Raw genomic sequence first — 24,472 nt, forward strand, 5'->3', positions numbered from 1 at the left:
CCAGGTTGGAGGAGTTTGAATAGATTTTTGCCATGAAGATGGGTTTGGAGTTGTGAGGCGACTATACGTTCCAGGGTTCTAGACAGTAAGGGGAGGTTGGATATTGGGCGATATTATAATCTACCTCTATAATCTTTTGCATTTCTTTGGCCATTTAAATTATACTATAAATTCATTAATAAAATTGTGCAGGAGGTGTACAGATCCCAGGTTAAATCCAGCCCTCATTAGCTGATTACTCAGCTGTATTGGTGCTTTGAGAGAAAGACTTTTGTCAAACGTCTTTAATTATATTTACATCCAACTATGATATGTGCGGCAATATTCAAACTGTGTATTGTTTAATTTTTGTTTGACATCCATCCAGATAGTAATATAATCCTAATAATATTGAAGAAGGCTCAAACTGTCCATCAATGCAGCTGTTGAGCTTCTTTCTTGTCTGTTTTTTTGCAGAAAGTCACCCAGTACACCCTGATCATCATGGCCACGGACATGGAGGGGAACCCCACCTACGGCCTGTCCAACACCGCCACCACCGTCATCAGGGTCACTGATGTCAACGACAATCCCCCAGAATTCACCACAGACACAGTAGGTCCCAACACACACACAAACAGTCTCTTTGGGATTGTACCACCGACATACACAGCGATGTTGTGACATAGGTCTTACATTTCATTCACAATGGTCTTAACAAGGTCTTGAATTAGACTTGGTGAAAACTGCTGAAACTCTGACTCACACAGGAAATGTACTGGCTATAAACAGCAAATGGGGCGAGGCGCTTCAGCTCTCTGAGCTTGTATTGACAGTGGCAGATGGTGGAGGAGTGAAAAGCCAATGAAGCGTCCAATCTGTTTATCTGTCTCAGTAAAACTAAGCAGGTTGGACAGGTAGATCGAGTGTTTGTTGGGAAACCTGGTCTTTATTTTGTGAAACCAAAGCACTCATCTCCACTTTGGTCTCACATTTGTTTCCAGTCATTGTTCCCAGTAGGGGTGGTAATCTCTTGGTACTTCTCTATCCGATTCATAGGCCAATGATTCAATTCTAAACCGATTATTGATGCATCTCGATTTGCAAATTTTTTTTGAATGTACGTTTCCATGCCTAATTGATCAAAATATACATTTAGATCTGAGTTTGTTACTCAATTTGCTAATCAATTCCTAGACAAAGCAGCTAGACAAAGCTTAGATTTGGATATATATTTGTCACACACACGTTTTAATGACTTTTTTTGTCTACTGAGGTTTTATTTTGTAGTCATTCCATGCTGAAGCCTTAACCCTTGTATGGTATTCGGGTCAAATTGATCCATTTCAACTCTTTAAAAGGAGAAAAATTGTATAAATATACTTTTTTTCTACTTGAAAATAAATGGTCTTACCTTATTTTCTGTGATAAACACATATTCCTGACTCAATTCAGAAAACTACTCTGGATATGTTTTTTCCATATTGGATTTTTAACATGAATTATAACCTTATGACAAAAACTTCCATTTTTAATTGTGTTCTAGTAGAACACAAATAGTTATTAGTTAATAGAATAGTTATTGAATTCTCTAAACATATATATTATCAGAAAGAAAATATTTGATAATAGATTATGAAGTAAAATTTTATTTCAGAAAAAAATTTTAAACCCCAAATAAGTCTCTGGTCAATTTGACCCGAGGGACACGAGAGGGTCCCGGAAGTGAAGATAACACAAGGGTTAAACATCCTTGTGAAAGTCACCTTCTGTCACAGTAATCTTCCATGTCAGCGGCTCAGTCATGTTTAAAGGTGGAGAATTGGCTTCTTAGAACATAAAACAGGAGGTGGTCACATGTAATGTGATAAAGTAGATCAACAATCTATGGGCCCTGTTTTAACGGTTTAAGGGCACGGGGTGAAGTGGCGCAGGTGCGTTTTGGGCGTGTCCAAATCCACTTTGGTTGATATGATATGAGATATATATGTGTTTTGCCTAATTATTTTATGTATGTCTTATTAGATCATGTGTGTATATATAGAAGATTATGTTTTTTTCCCTTTTGGTTATTTTTTCTTTTCTGCACTCTTGCAACGCTAAGTTCTTGATCATTATCCTATCCTCTTTCAGTCACTCGGTTTTCTGATTTAAAAAAAACTGAAGACTGTAACTTAAAAAAACAAAAAAACAAACAATTATTAACTCATCAGAATCAAGCATCGAATGGTTCTAGAGAGAATCGCGATGCATCTAAGAATCGATTCTTTTTACTACCCCTGTGCCCAGGTAGTGATGCACTGCCACTGACACATTGGTGTTAACGCTGCAGAAGAAATGCTTTGACAGGTCTGTCTTTTTGTCCTTCTTCCAGTTCTTCGGGGAGGTTCATGAGAACAGGGTGAACGTGATCGTTGCCAACCTGACCGTGACGGATAAAGACCAGCCTCACACTTCAGCCTGGAGCGCTGTGTACCGGATCATCGCTGGAGACCCCACTGGACGCTTCTCCATCCCCACGGACCCCACCACCAACGAGGGCCTGCTCACAGTGGTCAAGGTGCGATTGGGTCTACACGCACACACACACATGGTGCGATTTGCTGGTGGGGATGAGGATATCCCTGCCTCTGCTGAATCATTTTTATCCCCAAATGGGACAAAATGTATTCCCACACCCTAATTAAATACCTAAAATAGAAGTATTTTAAACTAAGGAAACCCACTCTCTTCTGGCTTGAAGGTTTTTATGTTGACACCACGTTGTGCAATTTCATTTTGAGATTATTTTCCATTGGATATTGAAGTCCATAAATAAGTGTTTTGGCATGGCTGGCCGAGTGGCTCTATATCCATGGTGGTATTGAAAGAGGGATTTAATATTTCCATGTTTTGTTTCATTGTGCAAGATCAAAAAACATCCCTCTCTGCTTTTTTTTAAAAAGTCCTACACACCTACACCTACATAGCGTGCAGTAACTCCCGCTGTCGGAACTCCGTCTGCCTCAAAACATCTATAAGCTTTCACTTTTATTTGATTTGGGGACACGTGTGGTTACTAGTGGTAACAGCAAGCATGTTTTTTGTTTTATTTTTAGATTATTTTATGGGCCTTAGGGAATTACATGCAGCAAATGGCCGCCGCGTCAAGGGCTGAGGGTGCAAATCCATATGGCTGTGCGACGCTTCTTTCCACTTTCTTCCTATGGGTGACATTAAGCGACTTTAACACGTCGCAAAGCGTCCCGGGAAGGCGGCTTTGACCTTTCTCCATCTGAAATGAAGACAGATTCTGTTTGGCCTATTTCTCGCTTAAAATGTTTTCAGATACACGTGCCCGACTACACTCATCTCTTGTATTGCAAAAATAGATCTGCACCGCGAGCCTCCGTACAAGGGGCGCACGCTCAACCCAGGTGTGCCACAGCAACCATCTTTTAATACTACATACAGTTGGACAGGACATGTATGTCTCTCACTGGGGTGGTGTCATTGCTGCCAGTGGCTTGTCTTCATCATGATCAGAAGCACAGCAGTTGGTGTTTTTGTTGACAGCGCTGACAAGCAAAGCATTTCTTTGTCTCACTTTGTTTCAAGAAAGAAGCGAGTCAATAATTGGATGTTTACCATCATTCTGTGAGTCAAGTTAGACCGCTGTTACTCACAGCATGATGGCATTCAGAACATCTAGTGTGGGAGATGTGCTGCTTCCCACAGGCTACAGTAAGAGGCTACTACCTGCAGCTCTCTCTTGCAACAATTAGAAATAATCCAACCTTTTTTATTTATTTTTTATCCATTTTTATTTTTTATGTTTTTATTTTTTCATTTGTTCATTTGTTCATTTTTTCAATTCTTTATTCATTTTTATTTTTATTTTATTTTTTTATTTTTTTCCAATCTCTTTATTTATTTTACAGACTTAAGGTCCAGATAAAAACTACACATAACACTTTACAAGAGGGGTACACACCATACACACAAAAATACACATAAACACATACAAACAAACTGACTCCTAGAAATAACACAAAGGAGACACACAAAAACAAACATACATGTATACATACAAATAGCTATGCTCCATAATTAAAACAGCTACAGATGCGTGTTCCAGTTTTTCCAGTGTTTTGACAAACATCTGATATCAATAAATGCACGATTGGTTATGGCATTTAAATTTGTATTACTCAACTCGGTTGATTGGCGTATGAATTATTCGAGCCCTAACCTGTGACAGATACATTGCATTTACTGGGGCTGCTTCACGTTAAAATCCACACGCAGCAGAAATGTAGCCGGGATTAGTGCAGGATGATGCAGTAGGAAAGGAGGAAGGGAGTTGGGTTTGGAACCAGAGGGTTGCTGGTTCAAGTCCCCATACAGACCAAAGTATGGCGTTGGACTAGTACTTTGCACTGCCAAGATGCTCTTGAGCAAGGCACTGAACCACCAACTATTTGGGACGCCTTTCCATGGGAATCGCCCCCACTCTGACATCTCACCTTTTATAGGTGAATGTATAGGTACTGAGCATGTGTGTGTAATGCAGGCCTGTGTGTGAATTGAATGTAAATTGTAATTTCCCCTTGCGGGACTAATAAGGGATACATAATTATTATATTCTACAAGTGCTCACATCCAGTCTACAAGCTCTCGCATTTTGCCCCATATTTACCTTCATATGTTTGTACATCCAGTTTATCATGTCCCTGATATCCTGTCCAGCCCGTAGACTTTGAGCTGAGCCGTTCCTATATGCTGACGGTGGAGGCGGAGAACGAGGTCCCGCTGGCCCGTGGCATCCACCTGCCACGCCAGTCCACAGCCACCGTGTCCGTACGCATCCTGGACATCAACGAGAGTCCGGAGTTCAGCCCCAACCCCAAGTCCATCAAACTGGAAGAGGGTCTGCCTGCAGGCTCTCTGCTCACCACCTTCACCGCCCAGGACCCCGACCGCTTCATGAGACAAAATATCAGGTAAGACACCAGCTGGAAGCTACGCCATTTTTTTCAAATTTTTTTTAACAATTGCTTTATTGATTTCATGCACTCACAGGTAGTACATTACAAATTTAGTTTAACCCTCTGAGGACGAATGACGTAACAGCACGTCCAAACAATGACAACAAAAAGCAATATTAAAAATATATATAATAATATATATAAAATAAAATTTCATTTTGGACATATTTTTACTATTTTAAGCATATTTTACAATACTTTGTGAACTTAAGAACTTTGGTCAACTCATTTGTACCTTACATGATAATTAAGGGTTGTTTTTCAAAAGAGATTTGAGGAATTTCAAAAGACGTTTTAGCTTTGGTGTCAGATCATCTCTTTACACATTGCTCTAAAAAAATTTTTTTATGGTTGGCGTGAATAGGTTTTGATATCAAAAACACATGGGGGGCGGTTTTATGCAAAATGTTAAAATGGGTTTGCATTAATGCCGTTAAATAACCTTTTTACTGACAGCACTAATAAATACTTTAAGTATATATATGTAGATAATGTATACAGTATATTTAACCATTATATGGTTATGATATAAGGACATTACATAATTCTCTGGTGATCTTTAGTGTTCAGATTGTTTCTTACTCTTCTAACGAGCGGGAGCTTTTAATTTATCCTCTCCTTTGTTGAGATTTCCCTTCAGCATTCAAATTTAACACCAATTTAATTTGGTATACAGGGTGAATTTTTGCCTTCTCAATTAGCCAGGGTGGCATGCTGTTCTCTGTTGCAGACCCATTTCGAGATAAAAGCTAAAAGGATGTTTTTTTTTGAAAAAACACTTTGACTGGAAGAAATGTGCAGCACTTAGCTCAACAACAACCAGAGCAGAGAGCCTGCAGGACTCTGCTTTCTGTCCCTTTCTCTATTTTACATCCCACTATTTGTTTCTAAATGTAGTGCTGAAGACTTGGTAGCCTAGCAACAGCCAATGATGGACGCACACTGTGTTCACAAAAACATGTGTACGCGCACACGCATGCGCACAAACATGGAGTGTATTGTGCAGTGTAGTGCGGGCCAGAAAGAACATTTTGGGTCACGATTTTTCTTTTTAGTTGATTTTCATTCCGTAGTTGGTTGTGCTCTTTTCTACTCTTTATCTCAGCAATTAAAAATATGACAAATGGACAAAATTCCCTATTCATGGGTGGTTTACACTGGCGTATTGGCAGCTCTGCCGGCCTTTGTTGAAAGCTGTGCTTTTTGTCCTGCGCTGTTTGAAACATAACTGCCGTGTGCATGCTGTTGCAGCAATGCAGATGTAGGAGGATAAGTACATTCTGTTAGATAAACTCCTCAGCAAGTGACAGGGATTTGAAAGCTTCAGTCTGCTTAGGGGTTGTTTACAAGTGCAGAACAAATTACATGTAACACATTTTGACTCACAAAGGCATTTTATGATGTAATTTTCCAATCTGTTAAAGGTAGAATCATTTCCAGAGAGAATAACTGCATGAATTGTGGTTGCCATAAGAGAGTGCCGCAGCCTCTATATATCAGCTCCCCAGTAGCTGCTTGGCCTGCAGCCTGGGGAGCTGATAAAGAAGCCTCTCTGTGTTGATTTCTCATGCAGTCTCTCTCTCTCTCTCTCTCTCTCTCTCTCTCTCTCTCTCTCTCTCTCTCTCTCTCTGTGTGTCTCTCGCTCTGAACCCAGGTACTCCAAGATGTACGACCCTGCTAACTGGCTGGAGATTGACCCGGTTAATGGTCGGATTTCCACCATCGCCGTCCTTGACCGAGAGTCTCCCTACGTCAAGAACAACCTCTACAACGTTACATTCATGGCCTCCGATAACGGTGAGACACCAGGGCTGCAGTACACACACACACACACACGGAAAATAGAAAGCTACTTTTCTAGCTAATCAGAAAAAGTAGCTTAAAGCTACAGTTGGTAACTTTTATGGGCCTTTGTCTTATTTGCCCAAGCTGTCACTATATCCTGACAGTACTACATGAGACAGATAATCTGTCTCCTTTGATCAAACTGTCAAATTAAGCAGCACTGTTAACAAAATCCTATGTCTTGCCTCAAAGGTTTTTCAGAAACATATTTTAGGGTTTGGCTGTAAAATGAGAAAGATCGCTCCTGCTTATCGATCAGTGGGCGATCCCAAACAACTGACATGTTTATCGGTAATATGCTAACTCACTGTGACTTGCAGAGGAACTCTCTGTCAAACATGCAGAAGAGAAGACAGAGAAGCTCACGCTCGAACGCTCTCAGGTACCACGATTTGGCACGATGGATTTAACGTGATTTGGTTCTTTTGCAGTTGAATATACTGTAGCATAATCAGGCTGGGTTTTTGTACCAACACGTTGGGGTTCAAACCCGAAATCAAGTCCTTTCTCCTAATGGGAAGAGGAAGACTTACTTATGAAGACAACAGATTGGACTGTCCTCCTTTAATTACATTCCAATGCTTTCCTCCCGTGATCAAATGTCGTAATCATGGAGTTTGTTGTATTCCAAGACTGTTCTTCGGACACAGTAGTCCCATTGATTTCTGTCTTTTTCTGCGTATTAAGTACATCATTCCCTTGTCCTGATCACAACTGCACTTTCTAGCCATAGAAAAGAGGATTCTCTGTTTTAAAGTGGAAAATTGTTCAAGAGGAATGTCATTCAGCGGCAGCAGCGGCTCCATCCGTCCACTCTGCCCGGCGCCCTCTCCACACAGAGACCCCGCTGTGCTCCGAGCTTCCTGCTAACTGACTGTCTTAGCACATTTTGGCCCATGTCGAGCACACACGGACTGCAAGGAGCTCACTGATAAATAAAAAAACACACACAAGCTTGTGGAAGAGGTTACAGTGTTTCCACAGTCCCCATAGGTGTGTGCACCGGTCAGTTCCTATTACCGAGCATACTGTAGTTTATACTGTCTCCATGAAGAATACAGAGGGCATGCATTCATTTCAGATAAGTGATGCAGTAGCAGTAGTATGTGCATACTCTGCAGTTGTAGTTAACCAACTTTGTGCAATCTTTTTCAATAACCACATCGTCGATTATCCCGCATGTGTCATATCCAAAAATCTACTGGGAATGATTTTTCTGTATAGGTTGTGCATTCTGCCATGAGGCATCATGAATCTGATAAGGCGGGTGATATTCTACATATGTTTGGTATTGTCAACAAATCCAGTGAAAAGACTCAAACCACTGTGTTAGTGTCTCTCAATACTCAAAAATTCTTTACGACTTCCATTTACACATCTTTTTAACAAAACTGTTGCAGTGTTTTTCTTTAGGGTTTATTTAAGGAGTGGGAGCAGGTCTGTTTAAATAACCCCCCCCCCCCCCCACACACACACACACACACATTTAACCTTTTTAACGGCTCTATATATTTAACATCAGGACGATCAGCTGACAGAGCTGACAAGTTGAACGTTGTCCAATTAGAACGGACACACCGCGGTGACGTTTTGGGTGGAGCTGTTCGTTTAATAGTCAAATCGGAATCAAGCCAATATTTTGACGTAAAACTACATCAACACAACAGTGTGTGGAGTTGAACTGGACGGGCCGAATAACCTCCTGAATAGTTCTACTTGTTGTTAAATACCAATGGGGAGGGAGCGTGAAAAGTAGAGGCACAGGATAGGTACCAAAACACAACAAACCACTCCAGCCAATAACAGACAAGATGGTTGGGGGAGGGCGTGGGGTCAGTTAGTCATGACAGTTATGGAAACATGAGGGGGGGCTTGCTCCATTTTATTTTGAAATTACTTGAAACGTCAACATAAGTGACCACGCAGGAACTGATAGTGCCCCTTTGACCCTCACGTTGTCTTTAAGGTCAAATTTGACCCGTTTTCCAAAGTTTCTATGAAAAATAAGGATTAGGAACATAAGAATATGAATTCTTCCAACCACGTTGCCCAAAAATAACATGGATGGTTCCATACACAAACAGTCTGTGATTATCCACCAACAAACTCAGCTAGTCCAAATAAGTTTTTTTTGTTTGTTTTTATTAGGTATAATTTCATTTAAATGAGGTTTGAATTTCAAAAATAAATGTAATACTATACTGGTGAGAAGTTGGAATCAAGTTGGCTAAAAGATGTAATACGAAATTGGGGGATAATTTGTTATTTGATGCTTTATAAAAAGGGACCACAACAAGTGCATGATGGGAAGGCAACACAAGGGTTAAACAATCTGTTGGTTGTGCTGCTCAGATGTTTCTTGCCTTTTTACGTTGTTTAAATGCAGATTAAATTTCCCCTTTGAGGGACAATAAAGAAATCTCCGTACTGAACTCGGATGAATTGCGCATTTTCACTGTTAAACAAACACTAAAGTAAAAGATAAGACTAAATATTGAACATCCTGATTGTGTGTCCAGGCATCCCGCCTGCCAGCGGGACAGGCACCCTTCAGATGTACTTACTGGACATAAATGACAACGCACCTCACGTGTTCCCGCCTGAGGTGGAGATGTGTGAGAGGCCGGATCCAAACGCCATCAACATCACAGCCAGTGACCCCGACCTGACGCCTAACGCGGGACCCTTCGCCTTCGAACTGGCCAATCGTCCGTCAGACGTACGCCGCAACTGGACGCTCAATCGCTTCAATGGTCAGTATGAGGTCATGTGTCCAAAAATGATCCATTGTTTAGACAAAAGGTCAGATGGAGTAATAATGAATGATCATATCAAGTAATAGTGCATATTACTGTATCAGACATTAGATTTGAAGTGCAATGAGCTCCAAGACTGCTGCATGCAATGATTGCATCACATATTTAAAACAAGGGAAAGAGAAATTACGATGGTGCTCTTACTCATACAGGGTTTCATCTAGCCAAGGTTTTTTTAGATTAAATCAAAATGATTTGATGAGAAGCCTTACTCAAATCTACTGTGTTGATTTAAACTGCCAATCCCGTTGGCCATTGGAATACCTCAAGTTGTACTAGAAATGTACAAATCATTTGAATGATTGTGTTGTCATTTTTGAGCACAAGCTGTAGGATGGTGATCAAGTTCAACAGGAACTACAGCAACAGAATACAACTGTATTCTTAATTTGTCCAATACACACAGTACAATGTAGTGACATTTAATTCCTGCATTTAACCCATCCTAAGTATTGGGAGCAGTGGGCAGTTATACATACTTATAGCACCCGGGGAGCCACTTTTGGTTCAGTGTCTAACTCAGGGACACTTGTGGCCAGTGGAGCCTGGGATCAAACCGCCAATTTTACAGTTGAGGGGCAACCTCGAAGCCACAAGCCACCCTAAGACCCTTGGACATGACTGCAAGGGCACAGGAGTTATTTGACTCTGAACACTTGACATGAGAACATAAAAATAACAATATATACATATATACAATAATACAGTCTTATTAATGAAATAGGTGGGTGTTATAAAGGACATGGTCTTGACTGGAGTCTAGATTTAACAGACTTACGATGATGTCAATTTACAGAAGACAATAATATTCCAAACTCAATGTCCAATTCCTGGCTCATTTCTGAGTTTACAGCTCAAGTGGGGTAAATACAGATCTTCTTATGGGTGTTCACATATGGTTGGAGATGGTAACTCCTGTCTCTGGTGTCAGCTGTGAATGTCCTCCGGTCACCGCTGACTCCTGCTCCATGACCTTTGTCTTATTTCCGCTCAAAGCTTTGAGCGGTTTTGTGCTGACAGACAACGGGTTCCGGTGTTGTATTTGTTTTATAACATGTCCTACAGCACTCAGTAGCCCATCAGAAGGATGCAGCAGAACTCTAGAAAGGTTGGAAGTGCTGATGCCTGGGGACTGTTGCACGATGTTGCACTAGCCTCTTATCAAATTAATTGACTAGTCATTGAACAAAGACACTCACTCTGTCTGTTTGTGTCTATACACGCAGAGTCACACAAATACCCCACAACATAATACAGCCCACTTTCTTTTTTTAGCCCTGTAGGCCACTGTATGGCGTTTTTCCACTGCATTGTATCTACTTGACTTGCCTCGACTCTACTGGTTTGGTTTTCCATTACGAAAAAGGTCCCTGGTACCTGCTAACAGGTACTTTTTGTAGTACCACCTCAGTTGAGGTTTCAAGCCAGCTGAGTCGATACCAAAAGGTGATGTGAAACCTGCGGACTACCGATTGGTCGGAGAGAATCATCACTAATCCCTGCGTTATCCTTGTCCCGAACAAATCCGCCGTGTTTAACGGTAAATAGTTTATCCAGTGTTTTAATTTTTGTTGCTGCCTCCAGGTTTATTAGAAACTAATTTGCCTTTTGGCTTGCCTCACACATGAGGCGGTACTAATCTGCAATGGAAAGAGGAGAACGGGGCACCGCGGTCGAGTCGAGCAGGTACCATTAATAGAAAAACGCCATTAACGTATGGACGTCCTACTGTGATGCTCCTGCCGTTCCCTGTTGATTAAGTCCAGCCTGGCTTTAATTATCATCCTGCACTCCTTATACCCGTTTGCCTGGAGTGCCCATCAGCTCGGCTGCACCTACCCGATCCTCCTGACTGCGTGATGACACTTGAGTGAGTTCTTTTACCTGAAGAATGGCGTTGAGATATGGTTCAAAGCTCTGGAATAAGCCAATGAGTGAGCCTTGAATTAACCCTATTGTTGTCTTCCCGTCAACCATGAAAAAAACTGGTCACTTTTTTCAACATTTTTATCACTTTCTTTGTCATTATTTCCAATGTTGAGGGTGCTTTTTTAAAAACGTTTTCGGTGCTTTTTGATATTTTTAATGTAACGCTTATGTCAACGACCAATTTTTTGTGACAAAAAATGACAACCCATGACAACTTGAGACAAGAAAATGTTCTGCTTTCTCCACATTAGAAGGTCAGTCTGGGCCCGTTGGACTCGTTGGGCATCAGGTTTTTTGTTTTTTGGGCAGTAGCTATTTAGCAATCTATTTTATTCGCCTTTTTACTTCAGTATTTCTTGGAAGTCACCTCACAGCAGGGCTGGGCAATAGGGAGAAAGTCAGATTTTACAATATTCTTGACCAAATACCTTAATATCGCCATTGCGGCAACATTCTAGAGTTAACAATTGGTGCTTTGACAAAATATCTTAAGACTAAGATTTTTGATGAATAATCATCAGTAATGTGGACATCATGAGTAAGTGGGGAAAAGGCAAATAATAGTACAACTTATTTTTATGCAAATCCCAAAGTGCTACATGACAGTAAAATACAACACTAATGTCATATCGCGATATTAAGACATCCAAAATCTAAAACGATATCTAGTCTCATATCATGATATAAATATAATATTGGTATATTATCCAGGCGTACCTCACAGTAACTGATTTTTGTGAGGTCAGGCAGGTGTTAATGTTTTGGGCAAAGCTTCTCTTTCTGGGTCTGATTCAACTTTAATTGGTCCCCTCAAACATATGCAAAACTCTTCTATCATTCAGTGACAGTCAGTCCGTGGAAATGCTTTTTGCAATGCAAAGAACCCCCCAGCTGCTCCAGTGACAACCATTAGCAGTACCGGGCGGCTCCCAGTCTAATTGAGTGGAAGTGTATGTCTAAGGATGAAGTCCGCATGTGAGGTATTACCACGCAACACTTGCCTATCAATTTCTCCATCTATCTGCCCTTCCATCACACTCTAGGCGAGTACACCCAGCTCCGACTGAGGATCGGCTCCCTGGCCAGTGGGATCTACCAGGTACCCATCATGATCACAGACTCTGGCAACCTGCCCATGTCCAACACGTCCTTTCTGCGAGTCAAGGTCTGCCAGTGTGATCACCATGGAGACTGTGTGGACATGGAGCGAATCATCGCCGCTGGACTGGGCACCGGAGCCATCATCGCCATCCTCATCTGTATCATCATACTGTTAGGTGTGTCTCCCTCACACACATACACACACACACACACACACACACACACACGTTGCTGTAGGACTTAGTAGACCTTGAATTTCAACAGTATAAAATATCACCATAAAAGTGTTCAGATAGGATAACAGTACTTTCTGCTTGCACTACCTGAAAGAAAATGTGAATAAAATGTGTATATCATTTAAAGCTGACATCTAAAGTTTTCAGAACTTTGTGAAATGACATTATATCAGCTGTTGTGGCAGGCTGTTTGGAAAACATGCTCTACCTAGTAAAGTGTGAATCCACTGGGCTAAAAACTGATTGAAAATGTACATGGAGGTGGACAAAACAATAGCGACACCTCTAACACACGCTAACTTTAGCCCAAATCAAACCCCGATGATAGTGTCTTTAAGTGTTTAATTAGACGTTCATTTAACTATCTTGAGGAAGCGGGCTCTGATTGGTTTATTGCATGTTAAGCCCCAAACACAACAATGTATTAATGAAAACTCTAAGTACAACCCTGGCGCCTAAACCCTTTTTTCCGGTGTTAAACTAGCTAAAGTGGATTTTGACACGCCCTACACGCATCTGCACCATGCGCTTCACGCTGTGCACTTAGATCATTAAAATAGGGCCCTGACTGGGTTTAGTGAAACTTAGTGATGGCAAAATGAAGCTTCATAAAGCTTCATGAAGCAGGTTTCTTATTTTCTGAACCCACAATAAAAAGGAATAAAATGGTTCATGAATCTTCCTTTTAACATCACTAGTAACTAAAACAATCTAATCTTGCCCCAGGGCCCCAGAATATGTTTCTTCAGCCATGGCCACATCTCGTACCACATTTTACTCCATTTATTGTTTGCATTTAAAAGCACAGAAATCCCAGTTTTTTTGCTTTTATAGCTGCCGCCAGCAGCTAGCATCAGTCACTCTGAGTGGAGCTTGTTTGGTAAAGCATTGCTTTGCCATGGCAGAGTTCCCAGGTTCTAATCCCAAGTGTGAATATCAAGCTGGTTGCAATTATTTATAAATTGTGTGCTTGTTCACAAGTAGCACTTCATGTGTTTGGACACTGTGCATAGCCCTTTTGAGTTTCTTCCGCCACTATAATGCTTCAAGGTGACAACGGAATGGACAAACAAGGCTTACTGAGTGCTCAGCTGGAGTAACAATGAATGATTATACCAAGTGCACGTTACTGTATCAGACATTAGATTTAAAGTGCAATGAGCGAAAGTTTTTGGAGTTTCAACTCCAGCTCCAGCCTGCTGCATGCAATGATTGCATCACATATTTAAAACAAGGGAAAGAAAAAGTACGATGGTGCTCTCTCTCGTACAGGGTTTTATCTAGCCGAGATTAAATCAAAATGTTTGATTAGACTGTTAATAAAAATACCCTGATATACTGGACTTTTAAAAAAACAGACCAGTGCTAGAGCTCTGCAGCAGGCAACACTAGAGAAGCTTTACTGAAATCTACTGTGTTGATTAAAACTGCCAATCCCATTGGCCATTGGAATACCTTAAATTGTACTAGAAATGTACAAATCATTCAAATGATTGTGATGTCTTTTTTGAGCACAAGCTGTAGGATGGTGATGAAGTCCGACCGTACCCATCCTAGACAACTGAAAAGGAATTACAGCTACAGGCTACACGTTTGTGTGGGTGAAATCACATGATTCCCACAGTCAGACTACACTGAACGAAGTTGGTGTAACAGTGAAATAAAATTACAGACAGAAATGAAAAGGACAATTTAAGTAGAAGTGCTGAAGGAGTTTGAGAGTAATTGCCAAGTGAAGGTGAAGTGTAAACTTTAGCGAGCTTCATACTTGGGGAAATGGCAAGAACGTGTACTTCAATTGACTGTCGCTTTGCACACAATACTATGGTACTTTTTGTGTGACATAATTCCCAAGAGGCTGCCTTGTGGGCGGGGGAATGCAAGGTGTAAATGTAGCAAACAAACTTTTTTTAAACAAGAAAATAGCAAAGTAAATGTAGCCTTAAATACACTTGATATGTTGTCTGCGTTGTCTCTTTAAAAGCCATCCCTGCTGGTTTCCCTGAGATGGTGACAAGCCATTTTTCAAATCCCCCCTCTAGGGTTGGAATTGTCCCCACTTAGAATTTCTCTCAGCATCCTAATGCATTTTTGGCCCTCGCAGTTACAGCAGTGTACAAATACATGCGCACCCGGAGCTTCTCTGTCTCATAAATCCACCCAGATTAATACGATCAAAAGATTTACATGAAGTGTATTAACCCACCAGTTGTCTCTGAATAAGAACTGTGGGATTCTGTCCTTCCTTAAAATACTTTTCAGTCGTTGTTTAATATTGAACTATCAGAGATGCTCAAGTCTCTTTTGGTTATGAGTATTGCCACTCTGCACCCAGGCTGCTCAGAACACTGCAAAGCTATATAAAGGAATTTAAAGTGCCCATATTCTGCTAAGTTTCAGGTTCCTAATTGTATTTTGAGGTTGTAGGTTGTACTAGAATAGTTTTCCATGGTTTAATTTTCAAAGAACACCATATCTTTGTTGTACTGCACATTGCTGCAGATCCTCTTTTCACCCTGTGTGTTTAGGTCTCTGTTTTAGCTACAGAGTGAGACATCTTACTCCTATACTATCTTTGTTGGGAGTCTTACATGCTCAGTAGCTAGGTAAAATCCCATCAGCTAGATATCTGTTTCTCCAAATGTGGTCAGTCCAAGGAAGGATTAGCTGGGAGACTTATTCTAAAGGAGGGGCTCTTGTAGAATACCTAGAGAAGAGGGACATGGAAGTAGTTCTTTTTGGAGATTATGGTGTACAAGAACTTTGGGAAAAGTGACCCAGAAAAACTAAATGTTGTTCTACGGGAAGACAACACGAGGGTTAAAATCGATTCCCCATCTCTGTGAACTCTGACTATTTCCATATAGAAATCTTCCAGTAATGATAATGAACCAGATCCCTGGAACAACTGGCTGAGTTGATCATGTTTGAATGTTTGGTTGAGGAAACCGAGATACAGTACTGTAGCTAAAAAAAAAGAAGTAATATTATCGTTTAGAAAGGGAGCTATTTCCAGATTTTTAGAAGTTTAAAAATGTAGACATATATTTGTGATCACACAATAAAGTGCTATGTCGAGTGGTGTCAAGAGCAGTGGCTCCCAGTTTTTTTGACTTATGCCGTTTTGACATCTCACCTCTTAAAACAAAGCAATGTCTTTTTTTTCCTCTTTAATAATCTTTCCATCCCAACACTTTATCTTGGGAATCGCATTGGGAACCAATGGTCGAGAGTTTTGATCCGTCTCTTCCATGCGACAGAATTTCCGTCCGCACCTTAATGATCCTGGAAGTTAAATGTTGTCAAAATAGACTATTCTCACACCGATGGTCCCCGGTGTTCAGGGAGGCTCACATCAAATACTGTCCTAATGTTGTTGTTTTTTTGCACCACTTGGCCTACAGTGCTGGTGCTGCTGTTTGTGATGTGGATGAAAAGGAGGGACAAAGAGCGGCAGGCCAAGCAGCTCCTCATCGACCCAGAGGACGACGTCCGAGACAACATCCTGAAATATGATGAGGAGGGAGGGGGAGAGGAGGACCAGGTACACACACACACACATACACACACACACGCACATAAAAGTTTCAAAATAACAAAAAAGTAATTGTGAAATTGACCAAAAAGCTATCCGAAACAGATCACTCAGTCTGGCTTGGGTTTCTTTCTTTTTGGTTTTCTCATTCTTAGAATCAAACAGTGAAATACACAGCATGTTGCCATACACACACACACACACACACACACACACACACACACACACACACACACACACCCACACACACTCTCTTCTCTACATAAAGCAGTAGCCCTTCTTCCATTCACACCACAGGAGGGAGGGAGAGAGGAGGACCAGGCACACGCACAGACATATACACACACACATACACACACAAAAGTTTAAAAAAACTAAAATGTAATGATGAAATTGACCACAAAACTATCCGAACATATCTCTCAGTCTGGTTTGGATTTCTTTCTTTTTGGTTTTCTCATTCTCAGAATCAAATAGTGAAATACACAGCATGTTGCCACACACACACACGTATTCTCACACACACACACACACACACACACACACACACACTCTCTCTCTCTCTTCTCTACAGTTCAATCATCTGTCCTCCAGCTAAGATTAAGTGTACTACAATAGAGGACCTAGAAACAGGATTAATTGCTTTCTGTTGGAGAACAATTTCCTGTGTCCCTCCACACAACTCCTCTGCTGCTGCCAAGCACATAAGCTATGGCACACTTCAGCTGAGAAAATGTTTAACCCTCATTTACCCAGCCGACCACACATCTTTGACTTTTTACAGCAGGGAAGTACACTGCGTATGTACAACCATACACACACAGTACTGTACATGGGGGGGACACTGTTTGCTCAATGATTCCACGCTTGCACTGGCTTAAACTGAACAAATACATTTTTTTGTACCAGATCAGAAGGTGGATCCTAATTGGTTGATCCCCTGTCTTTTAACCTTGTGTTCCCAGCAGGTCTTAGCTTTTGTTTGTCTCTTACAATATCTATTATGTTATCTGTCATTCATGCCACCTGGAACAAACTACAACTGACGTTTTCTAGAGCTATCATCAGGTCTAAAGTTAGCTTTGGCCAATTGTTTGTATTTGATCTACACAATGCAGCTGTCGAATTCCGACACGCTCAAGGGGAATAACACAGAAAAAGATTGTAAAAAATAAACATGCAATGCATACATACTACTAGTAAGCAACTACTTACCAGTTGCTTGAACAGACAGGACAGTCTTTGGCATTTTAAGCACTGTCATGTGTATTTTAAATCCCCCTTGACACTATAGGCTACTGTTTAATATGTTTTGTCTAACTGGCTTTGGGCTAGCTTGTATGATACCACATCTAAATGCTACTTTACTCTATGTAACATGTCACAGAGTTAAGTTCCTTATGCTGATAAGAGCCACAGGCTACACAGCAACACTGTCTGATATGGCAGTGCCGCTGCATTCTTGAACCTACGTAAAGCTGTAGCCCTTCTTCCATGCTCTCACGTCATGCATCAACTACCATGTAGAAATGTTCAGATGCTCAGTTACATCATGTAACGTGATGCCCAGATTTGTACATTAGCGGGAATGTAACACAATATCAATGCGAAAGCAGTTATAATTAGTTATAATGTGACGATACAATTTATTTTTGGTTGAAATCAACAAATAATCAAGATAATTAATCGTGATCTCAATGTTATTTTGGTGCAGCCCTACTGGGTACATTTATGAAAATAAAAATGTAAGGTTTTTGTCTTACCGCGGCACATAGAGCTCCAGAGCGGCGGTATAAAATGAGGCGGGCGGTGTGCAGAGCACCGGAGCAGACACACCAACACATCACCGACTGTATGATAATTGCACACACACACACACACACAGATTCACGCTCCAGTGGTTTTTGCACCATGAGAAATAGCAATGAAGAGTTTCCCAAACATGGTGAGCTGTGGGTTGTCATTGTTCAAATGAGTCAAAAAGTCAAACATTTAATAAAGAGTAGAGTGGTACACATACAATGAAAGCTGAACTTTGGTTGAGTTAATAGTTTACTCTCCGTGACTTAATACATGAAGCAACATTGCTGAAACCTCTCTGTGGTACACACAACAAACACAAAGGTTGGCTTCTTCCTTCATCCCTGCTACAGTAACACATGGACAGGCCTGGGTAGCGTTGGCTTCTCTTTCTCTTCGATTAGATTTTCCCGTCAGCTTATTCTACAGACATCCTGGGTCTCTGTTTGTCTGGATTCAAGCTTGGGAAAAAAAGGCAGACTCAGTTCTCAAGAACACACTCATAATTTAAGCAGGACAAACACACACACCACATATTATTAGACCTTCATTAGCAGCAGTTGTTCCCTGGCTTCTATTCCTAACTTTAAAGTAATACTTCTTTAACCTTAAAAGCTTATTAAAGGTTACATCCTGCAGTGGAGTATTATTTTTCAGTTTTACCGGAGCAGAGTAGGGCTGGTAAATTTTCAGCGGAGGTTTCTGATTGGTGGAGCTCTTTCAGCAGTGAATGCTGCATTTAAAAGCACAGGAACAGGCTGAGCTCTCATATTTTTCATAGATACGTTAGTTTTTTTCTGAACTTTATTCAAAAGTGGCACTTAGTAGCGTAACATATTTGGGGGTGGGGGGTCAATTTGGACCCCATTTCCATATGCCTTTGTGTCCAATAGACTGAAGTGAACAAAGCTTGTGCGTTTATCTTGTCACAAAAATTAGAGGTGTTAAAAGGAATTTGCATTAAGTCATTATGATCACATTCATATTGACAGCCCTAGTATATATATACAGCCCTATAGGGGTCTATCAGTGTTGCCAGTGTATTATCATGTCGTTTTCTAGTTGGCTTATTTGTAGACGCTATACAGCTATAACAGTGTTTTGAATTGTGCAATGCAACTATGCACACTTCATATAATATACCATAGTGTGTTACATTTTGTAATCCAGTCTTTCTTGTCTATTCATTGCCTAAAATTTGCACCTCAAATTGCAGAAATTAGTTTAGTCATCTATCACAGCGAAAACTATAACTGCTTCTATTGTTATGAATGTTATCTTACAGTTAATGCAGTGCAGTCTGCATATACTATTGTGGTCCCATGAACAATGAACGATGAAATAGTTGAATAAAATGCAAGCTAATGACCTCCTGGAAGGAAACACTATTTAAAACACTACAACATGCAAATAATAATGTAAAGTGTACTTTATTTACACGAAATGGGCCAAACCTGCATGGATACTGTTATAGTTAATAATAGTCCTTTAAAGAAGTTTAAATGTCCTAACTGAGAGGACATCCATCTTTCTGGTCCTTTTGGATTGGTACATTCAGTTTTTCCCTGCAGGTTTATTGCACCGCTCTCAGCCACTCTTCAATGGAAGGTATTCTGTTAGTCGGCCATTATTGTGAACAAAGCCCAAGGTCAGTCCACAGCATGTTGTTATTGTCCCGAAACGGCTGCTTTAGTCCATTTCCTTGGAGACCAGAGGGCGCCAAATGGTTTGTGGATGGCTGGTGCTGTGACTCAGACACTGGCATTCAACATGAAGAGATCAGATCAGTGACACACACTTCCCCTCTGACTGGGCTGGTGTTGTGTGAGAGAAGGTGAACGAGGGACTGCGCGGCTCTAAGTGGATGCTAATTAGATAGCATTAGAGTCCTCCCTGAGGACAGACGATGACGTGAGACAAATGGGAGACGTTGCATCAGCGGAGCTCTTGGTGCTCGTTTAACTTATTGAAATTGAAAAACGTGTGCAAGTTTACTTAGGATCAAAATAATCATCCCCAAATGAACCAATATTTCCATTCAGAACCATATAGTAAAAACACGTCCAGTGTTTTGCAGGTTATTTTAATCAAGATATTATTGAAGTTCCACTCAGTAAGATTTGACTCTAAATGCAACAATTACCCCTCCTGTTGTCTTCGGGTCAAACCCCTTTTAAAAATGTCTATCAGAAACATGGCATTCTTTTTTACCAAATTACCGCAAAAAAGGATGGATTCCATACAACGCTCTTTGCAAATACAATGAATCACTTTCATTGAATTTTGGGTGTAAATTGAAAGAGTTTCAAATCAGCATCCTGACCAAACTCATCCAATCAAAATATGGTCCTCTGATCTTAACTATAAGTCAGAAATAATTCATAATTTCCGCTTTAATAGCTCAAATATTAGGTATAATGCTATACAAATGAGGGTTATTGACCATGTATTCCAAGAAGTAGAATAAAACTAGTGGTAGTAAGGTGGTTAAATAAGTTAAAATAACATGTTGAAAATGTCAAATGTAGAAAAAAAGGTAAAAAAAAAAAAGGTGTTAATCTTTTTTGACCCTGGAGGACAACACAAGGGTAAGGGGAATCCTGTCTGACCATGAAATAGTCTGTTCGTCATTGCATTGCTGGTTTTGGACAATTTAGAGACACTAGTGGATTTTTGGTTATGTTTTACAACAATATGCCTTTTTCAACATGATTGCATACCATGTTGTGCTTTGCAACAACTACTGACGTCCCAATAACGCTCCATGAACTATGAGTTGTGTTTAGTTTGAAGAAAAAGACTGTAGGAATGGCAATTTATCACGCTTTTAGCCCTTTGGTGAACGTAGAGCGCCATCTAGTGGGCTCAGAGAATGAAGAAATGCTTCATGAAGCTTTATTCGGACATCACTAGCAGCAACAGTTCAACTTCTACTGCAATGACGGCTGTGAGTGTTAAGGGGGTTAGTGTGTACTGTTTGGTTACCAGGGAACGGCAGTATAGCAAAGAAAAATCTTTAGGAAAAAAACTTGTATTGCACACACCCACATTGAAATAGATCCTCTAATGTCTTCACAGTGAGAGAAGTATGAGGGAGGTTATCTATACGTTCAGTTTAATATTGTCACAGTGATGTTGTCTAGGTTACGGAAAGAATAAAGCTGCATTTAAAGATTGTTGACTGCTAGAGGACAAAAAGTAGACCGTAAAACATGTTAGTATTTCATATCAGCAGCACATCAGCTTCTCTTTCCTAATACATGTTAAATCAGAAATCAGAAAAAGGATTTAGGGCCAAGTAAGTAACACTTAGAAGGAATTTTCCTTGGTGGTTATTGCATATACAAACATATTAAACGTTATTATGAATTAACAATAAATACAGAAACAAATATGTAGAAAATAGCTGTTAACATGAATGTGTGTAAATGTGCCAAATGTGCAAAAAATGAAATATAAATGTCCATTGAGGAGTTTAAATCACTGGTGTTGTCCAGTGGTTTCAGAGAGACATCTGCATGTGTCTCCTATTGGTTTTCACTTTTGCACCAGAAACAGAGGACGGGGCGGGGTTAATCTTTGACACAAGTCAAAAGAATTTAACCTCTTGAAAACCACTTGAAAATATATGATTTTCTCGCCTAAATTTTTACCCTTAAAAAAGTGCTGCAGTTTACACATGCTTTGGCCCTCTGGGATGACCCTGAGTTCATTGGGAAGTTAACACTTTCAACTTGTTGTTTCTAGTGGCAGTGTGACACTAGGCCTTACTGACACAGAGCTACAGAGGTTAGAACACAGAATTTCTATTTCCGTCCAAGTAAATCATTTGAAAAAATAATAAAAAGCACTACTGTAAGCATATCACATGGGCTACATACTAAAATAGTACCCTAGCCACATGTCTCAACTTAGAACAGAAAAAAAACAGAAAAAATGACTTATAAAAGGGATTTTATATGAATGTATTTCTACAGATATGTCTGTGCGTTTGTCTTACTTCTTATTTCTAAAAAAGCCAAAAAAGTGCTAAATACAAAACGTCTGAAATACAAAAACACATCCACATCACTCACAGATATGTCTGAAAGACGTACATACATAGATTTATAGAAATAAGTCATAATAATTTCATGAAATGATGAAATGCCATAAGAAGGCCTTATTTTGTTTTCAGACAGCTGAAAGGGATCACAGGAATAGTTTTTTCTGGCCATGTTGGATATCAATCAACTCGTCTTCTTATTGGCTACACAGGGATGCCGGTTTTATGACCTCCTCTTATAAGTGGTCGGATCTACTATCCATCTTTCCCACGTGGGCCCAATGGGGACTGTGCGATATTATTGGCTTAGCTTGAGGGTATCTCTTGATAGGCTGATGCTATTGGGAACAAGGTTCATTGCAATCTGCAGAAGCCACAGATTGTAATGGTGTGTCGACCTTCTTTAAAGCCCGCACAGGGAAAAAGTTACAAGCTATAAAAACCGAGAAATGATGCACTATCTAGATTTCTGAACGTCGAAACTTGGCCAGAAACTACAAGATTGTGAGGGGACCAGCTAATTATGGATTACAAGGCTTGGATGTTCTAATTCCTTGGCGTGTTTGCGATTTAGGAAATCAACGTTTATGAATATCTTTCACCGCTGTGGATAAAGACACAAAGACAAAGGTAGGGATGCACGCCCGATTTAGACAGAAACGGTGCAGTGTTTCTTAACTTCATAACGTGATTATAACCGCTGTAAATCACCTTATGCTTTGTGCAGGGCTTGATGGAATCACAAGACTTTAAGCTTTCTAATGATGTGCTTCATGACCGTGTTGGTGACGATTTAATGTTTGCAATTCATAAAAAAATTGTTGTGGAAAAGTTGTGGAAAAACAGGTACCGTTTGGGGAACCGTGCTCTCAGATTTTTTTTGAAGTTGAGAACATTTTCATTGAGTCGCAATACAGTCAGATTATAACTACAAGCAGCTCAACAACTGTAGCATGTGCTCCACTTAAAGGCAACGTTAGGCCCGCAGCTCACAGTCAGAATGTGTTGCTTAGCTTGGCGGTCTGTTGATCGGTCGGTTCGCCACAGACTGAAATTTCTTGCCAGCAATTAGACAGATCCCATTCAGGTTTCGCTTTAGACGTCAGGCTGGTGATCCGCTGACTTTTCCTCTAGTGCCATCATCTGGTCACTTTGGTTTCTGACTAATTACCTGCAGAATTGATGACATTCCCATCAGCCTCGGCTGGACTTTGTGTTCACTGCTAGTAAGCTAAAGCTAGTGATGTCCAAAACAAGCTTCAGCATTTCTGTTAAATAGAATGAACTCAACTTGTAAGACTGTAATACCAATGTGTGCGTGTGTGTGTGTGTGTGTTTGTGTGCGTCTTCAGGACTACGATCTGAGTCAGCTGCAGCAGCCTGACGCCCTGGAGCCAGAGTGCGTCAAAGTGGGGATCAGACGTCTGGATGAGAGGCCCCTCCATCACGAGCACCAGTACCCCCTGCGCTCCACTGCCCCCCACCCAGGAGACATAGGAGACTTCATCCACGAGGTACAGTACGGCAACACACTTGGGCTGTTGTGGACGTCTCTGTGAGTATACGTCCGTGTTGTCGCCAGTCCAAACCAGTTCTTCAATCTGTTCCCCCAGATTATATTCTAGCATCGTGCACACAGGAAGTGATGAATCACAACTTGAGTAAAATGCAAACTGTCTGTTAGACAGCAGTTGGCAAACGCTGTGTCCGGAAAAGGATTTTCCAACATTAGACCTTTTGCTTCTCTCATCGCTTTTCCATCCTTTGTTGAAAAGCATCAAAGATGTGTTCAGTTTACCTCATCCCCTCACAAGATTTAGGGATATTGACGTTCAAATGGTCACTACCCTTTGCCTTTTGTAGCTGGCAGTGTGGGAACTTACCAACCTTTGATTACTGTAAATTAAAACAGAATGCAGTGCATTTCTGCAGACAGAGTGATGCATGTTAAAAACGCAGATCTCAGTTGAACAGCGGGCTCCCTGGTATGACAGCATAATGTCAGTGATGTATCAGCGGTATGTGATGATGTGTGGTTGGACTGTGCACAAACAGATGTGAGGGAGTGAGAGGCAGAGAAACACAGCGAGTACAGTGCCTGTGTAATTCTTAATTAGCTTCGTTAATGGTCAGGATTAGCTGGCCTCATTAGCCTGCCA

The 24,472-nt window shown here is 40.7% G+C and overlaps 1 protein-coding gene across 1 annotated transcript in view; it reads left to right on the plus strand.

Moving 5' to 3' along the window:
* The window catches only part of LOC117949958 (cadherin-2-like), a 77,201-nt gene that overhangs the window by 47,377 nt on the left and 5,352 nt on the right, over positions 1–24,472 (plus strand). Inside the window, exons 8-15 of the mRNA XM_034880571.1 lie at positions 457–594; positions 2,354–2,539; positions 4,708–4,961; positions 6,661–6,803; positions 9,371–9,604; positions 12,640–12,873; positions 16,338–16,477; positions 23,666–23,827. Of these exons, the coding sequence (XP_034736462.1) occupies positions 457–594; positions 2,354–2,539; positions 4,708–4,961; positions 6,661–6,803; positions 9,371–9,604; positions 12,640–12,873; positions 16,338–16,477; positions 23,666–23,827 (1,491 nt within the window). The remainder of the gene's footprint in view (positions 1–456; positions 595–2,353; positions 2,540–4,707; positions 4,962–6,660; positions 6,804–9,370; positions 9,605–12,639; positions 12,874–16,337; positions 16,478–23,665; positions 23,828–24,472) is intronic.

This window comes from Etheostoma cragini, chromosome 9, assembly GCF_013103735.1.
Source record: "Etheostoma cragini isolate CJK2018 chromosome 9, CSU_Ecrag_1.0, whole genome shotgun sequence".
NCBI classification, from domain to species: Eukaryota; Metazoa; Chordata; class Actinopteri; order Perciformes; family Percidae; genus Etheostoma; species Etheostoma cragini.